Raw genomic sequence first — 5318 nt, 5'->3', positions numbered from 1 at the left:
ATGAAGTCAACATATGTACTAATGTGCTGGACACAATTGATGTATGTACGGATTGTGATGAGTTGTATGAGCCCCTAATAAAATGATTATTAATTTAAAAAATACAAAAAAAGTATACTGGTCCAAAAAAAAAATAAGCAAGGATGTCAAGACGTCATCTCACAACTTTGGACATCATCTCAGGAGAGACCAGTCCCTGCAAAAGGACATGGCCCTTGGTAAGGTGAAGGGGCAGTGACAAAGAGGAAGACCCTGGACAATATGGCTTGATGCTATGGCTGCAACAATTGACTCAACCCTTGGGAGAACTGTGAGGAAGATGCAGGACTGGGAAGTGTTGCATTCTGTCATACTTGGAGTTACCATGGATCTGAACCAACTTGATGGGACCATTCATGTAAATAAAAAAATTAACTTTTTCAAACAAAATCTGTGGAACAAATTTTTGTATGATGAATTTTTTTCTTATTTACTACACAATATGAGACACAAGAAATAAGCCAAGATTCAAAGAATAAGTTACCCACCAACTAGGTATATGGCTTGAAACAAGCTACACTTTACCTTGCAATTGAATTTTTGCATCAACAAAATTGCACTTAACCAGTATAATCTATACATTATCTTCCTGTTTTTTAATGTCTATGATTCACCTGTTTCTAAAAAGTTTTGTTTATGGAAATGAAGAACAATACTTAAGCAAATGTGGTTATTTTCAGTTTGATGAGCATGTGCATTTAGATCGAGTCTATTTTTGCTATTCTTCTTTTATGTTTGAAATATTTATTTTTGGGGGGTGGGGGCGGGGGCAGGTGGTTTCCAGGGAAAACCTACTAAATAAATTCTAAAAGATCGATAACATTTGTTTGAAATATTTCTTAATTAAAATTTTAAAAATAAAAATTTATTTCAAACTTTCTAAAAGGGTTAAATTATTAAGCTATGTAAAACTAAATGAAAAAACAAAACAAAAACCCATTGCCATCCATTCTATCCTGACTCCTGGTGACCCTAGAGGATAGAGTAAAGCTGCCCCTAGGGCTCCCAGGGCTACAGCCTTTACAAAGAGAAGCTATGGTAGCACAGTGGTTAAAGTACTTGGTTGCCAACTGGTTCGAGCCCAGTAGGTGCCTCATAGGAGAAAGGTGTATGCTTCTGTAATGATTTATAGCCTTGGAAACACAGCTCCACTCTCACTTGGAGGGGCACTGAGTGTCAAAATCTACTTCAGGGCACTGGGTCATTATTTATTTGTTTGTTTCAGGAATCTTTATGGAAGCAGACTGCTACATCTTTTTCAGTAGAGAAACTGTTGGGTTCAAACTACCAACCTTTTGGTAGTAGCCTGGCACTCCCAGGGCTTCCTATAAATCCATATAAGATAGAAAATAAGTCTGTTAAAAAAAACAAGTTCATACACATGGGAGAAGCACACCAGCCTGTGTGGTCACGAGATGTCGACTGGATCAGGTATCACCAGGCATCAGAAGACCCTAAACAAACAATCATATTGATGCAAATGAGGGCGTTCAGAGTGGAGACCCAAAGCCCATCTGTAGACAATTGAACATCCTTTCACAGAAGGGTCACAAAGAAGCAACAAGCCAGCCAGGGTGCAATATAGCACCAACGAAACACACATACTCCACTAGTCCTCTATTGCTTCCTCCTCTGCATTATAATGACCCCAGTTCTATCTTACAAACCCAGCTAGACAGAAGCATGTACATTGGTACAGATAAGGGCTCTCAACACACGAGGACAGACAATAATGGGAGTAGAGGTAACATGAAGGTAGGGGGAAGGTGGGGGGAGAAAGGAGAAACAGATTGCTATGATCATTGTATAACTCCTGCCCCCACCCCACCCCCAGAGGGATGAACAACAGAAATGTGGGTGAAGGGAGAGACAGTGGATGATATAAGATATAAAAATGATAATATTTTATAATTTATCAAGGATTCAATAGGGTAGGGGGATGGAGGAGGGAGGGGAAAAAAGAGGAGCTGATACCAAGGGCTCAAGTAGGAAGAAAATGTTTCGAAAATGATGATGGCAACATGTACAAATGTGTTTGATACAGTTGATGTATGGATTGTTATGAGCTGTGAGAACCTCCAATAAAATGATTTATTAAAAAAAGTTCAAATAAAATAATGAAAGTATCTCATATGTTGAATTGTGAGTATTTACTATCAATAGTAAGAAATGGTATTTTTTAAATGTTTACCATCTGAATAAATGTTAATCTAAAAACCAGCTACATATGAAATTATAAAATATTGGATACTTTTTTTGTCTGGCATTTGCTTATACAGTTTAAAATGAACTTTTGTAAGATAAGTTCTTAACTAATGTGTTCATTTGTTTAGTATAGTAGAAATTTTATGTTCATAAAAATAGAAGAAAATATGGTAAAATGAGATATAAGTATGTCTATATATATAATAATAGCTCTGGATTCATTCAGTTGTTTTAACTGCATTAAAACTAAGTCAAGAATATCTCATTTTGTTTCTTTCTTCTTTTCAAATTCCTTCTGAAATTAAAGGAGCATATACCACTGTGCTGTGCATATGTTTGTGTATATGACATTCATCTATCCTAAATCTGCCCCAGATTACATAGGCATAATGGTTAACAGTCTTTAATGATATTAGCACTTTTTAGTGTATAAACTAACATGTTATCACCTGATTAATCTTTTAAAATGTAATTTTCACAAGGCCTTATATAATGTGTTTATAAATCTTAAAAGATAAGACTAAATATATCAGTAGTTTTTGTCTTGATTCTTCTTTTTAAAGGCTTTGGAGCGAGTTGCAGTTGGCCACGGGGTAAGTAAGAGTGTTTACTGTAATGCAACTGATGAACTCAGTAGTTTTTATTTTAAACATCCTTCATATTTAACCCGCTGATGAACTTAAATCTTGATAGGCCTTAACAAATATCACCTTTTCCTGTCAACTCTGCATATTCAAATTTACACACTTTCTGTAAATGTACTTTAAAAGAGAACTGACTTGGCAGAAAAAGTAAATTGAAATCTAGGCAAACGTCCACATTATATACATTATAGTCTTAAACTAACTTTTCAATTCTGCTTTTATACTAAAAACCACATCTGTACATATTTCTAAAGAATGCTGTTGCTGGACGTCAAGGTCTTATAAGCAGAGTTGTTTAGCTGGAGTCCAGAACAGACATTTAATGTGGTCATTTGATGACTCTTTTTCCTTTACTGCCTGATTAGTCATTAATGGTAACCATCAAATGGGTTACACACACTAACAGAAATAAAATGTATCCCCAAAATATTCATGTAATTTCCTTATTCTGTGCCTTATGACTTCATGATGCATATTATGATTTTTTTAAAGTTTGTTTTCTCTAAAAGTTTCATCAGGCATTTCCTGCTGGACTTATGTTCTAGAAAGCCCTCTTGTTCCTTTTCAGGGAACGTTAATAGATGATTTTATTTTAGCAATAATATTAATAACAAGCAACATTTACTCTGGACTAGGTGCTGTGCTAAACAGTTTGCATGTTTTATTTTTTAATGCATTCAGGGTATCTATCTAAAAAGAGATTTAAAAATTAATTCATTTGAGGAATAGTTTAAACAATAAACTTATTGTTTAAGTGTATGTTTTTAAGTTAGACTCCTGGTTTGAATCTTGTTTTTACTACTTATCAGTTAAATTAGCTTGAACACATGCCATAATTTCACAGCATCTCAATATTTTTTAGCCTGTGAAATAGGAATAGAAATAATAATAGTACTTCTGAATTGGATTGTGGGGATTAAGTGCAGAAATGCATGTAATGTGCTTAAAACACTGTAGCATACGTATAGTAAATGTTCACTAGCATCAACTGTTGCTGTTAATATTAATAATTTTGGTAATGAAATCAATAGCTAGAAACCTCACGAGATGTGAAGTACAATGCAAAGGTTGTATCAGTTATTAAGGTACTAACATACATACTACTATGGAATAGATCTGTTATTATCCTGTCAGACACATGGTGCAACCAAAGGTAGCCAGTGCTAGGATTTCCATCTATATACGACTGGATCCCAAGCTATTTACATTATGAAAGGGCATCAAAAAAGTTTGTGGAAAAACTCTTTTTTTTTTTAATCTATTTTTCCATGAACTTTTTGAAGCTCCCTTGAACTACATATCAACTTAGTGTTTACCTTTGAAACTGAAGAGACTATGGTGTCGCACTGGTAAGTGTATGTGGTTGCCAAAAAAAAAGGTCAGCGTGTCAAGCTTGCCAGCGGCTTCAGATGGAGGAGATTGCTTCGAGAAAGCAAGCCTTGGAACCTGACCAGGCAGTTCTATCCAGACTCTATCCTGTCTCCGTGAGAGAAGTGACTTACCAGTGGGTTTGATTGGTTGAGGAAAGTGAAGCAAAAATGAAGCTTTGTCATAGTACTTCCCCACTGCATCTCTGTAGCATTTTTCAGTATGCCAAGTATTTGGGTATACTTATAATCATCAGACACAATGGAAATTTAATATGTTCTGCTGTCGTTGATGTTAGTTGCCCTCAAATTGAGCAAAATACTGCCTGGTCCTGCACCATCCACACATTCCTTCATGTTTGAGCTTATTGTTGTCGGGACTAGAATAATGCATCTCACTGAGAGTATGCCTCTTTTCCGCTGACTGTCCACTTTACTAAATGTGGCGTAGTCTAGGGACTCGTACCTCCTGATAACATGAAGAAAATAGGTGAGACAAACTCTTGCCATCCTTGTATGCAAGAAGCATTCTGGCTGTACTCCTTCCAAGACAGATTTATTCATTCTTCTGCCAATCAGTGATATATTTAATATTTTTCACCAGCACCATAATTCAAATTCGATTCTTTTTTGGTCTTCTTTACTCGTGTTGAGCATTAACTACGAACATTTGAGGCAATTGAAAATACCATGAGTTGGGGTAAGTGCACCTTAATGCTCAAAGTAACATGTTTGCTCTTCAACAGGTCTTTTCCAGCGAGGTTATCCATCCAGTGTGATACATACATCCTTTGATTTCTTGACCACTGTTTTCTTGAGCATTGATTGGGGATTCAAGTAACATGAAATCCTTGACAACTTGTCTTTTGTTTATCATGATGTTGCTTATTAGTCCATTTGTAAGGGTTTTTGCTTACTCTATAGTAAAGTACAATCCATACTAAACTCTGTCATCGTTGGACTTCATCAGCACGTGTTGCAAGAGCCCTTCACTTTCAGTAAGCAGGGTTGTGTCATCAGTTACTGAGTCTTCTAATCCTGGTGCCACCTTCTTCTTCTTCTT

General features: G+C 35.8%; 1 protein-coding gene and 1 pseudogene across 3 annotated transcripts in view; one reads left to right on the top strand and one right to left on the bottom strand.

Annotated features, from left to right (window-relative positions):
• The window catches only part of METTL25 (methyltransferase like 25), a 147254-nt gene that overhangs the window by 87683 nt on the left and 54253 nt on the right, over positions 1–5318 (top strand). For 2 of the 3 annotated variants that reach the window (XM_045290537.1, XM_004700424.2), the window contains exon 7: positions 2808–2837. The exons of the other annotated variant lie outside the window; for it this stretch is intronic. In XM_045290537.1, coding sequence (XP_045146472.1) covers positions 2808–2837 — 30 coding nt within the window. The remainder of the gene's footprint in view (positions 1–2807; positions 2838–5318) is intronic. 3 annotated transcript variants of the gene reach the window in all.
• Positions 812–864, bottom strand: LOC115870704 (annotated as a pseudogene).

This window comes from Echinops telfairi, unplaced genomic scaffold, assembly GCF_000313985.2.
Source record: "Echinops telfairi isolate 266 unplaced genomic scaffold, ASM31398v2 ScPeMD7_2;HRSCAF=8, whole genome shotgun sequence".
Taxonomy (NCBI): domain Eukaryota; kingdom Metazoa; phylum Chordata; class Mammalia; order Afrosoricida; family Tenrecidae; genus Echinops; species Echinops telfairi.
The sequence above is the reverse complement of the archived record's forward strand: the minus strand, read 5'-3'. Positions and strand labels throughout refer to the sequence as shown.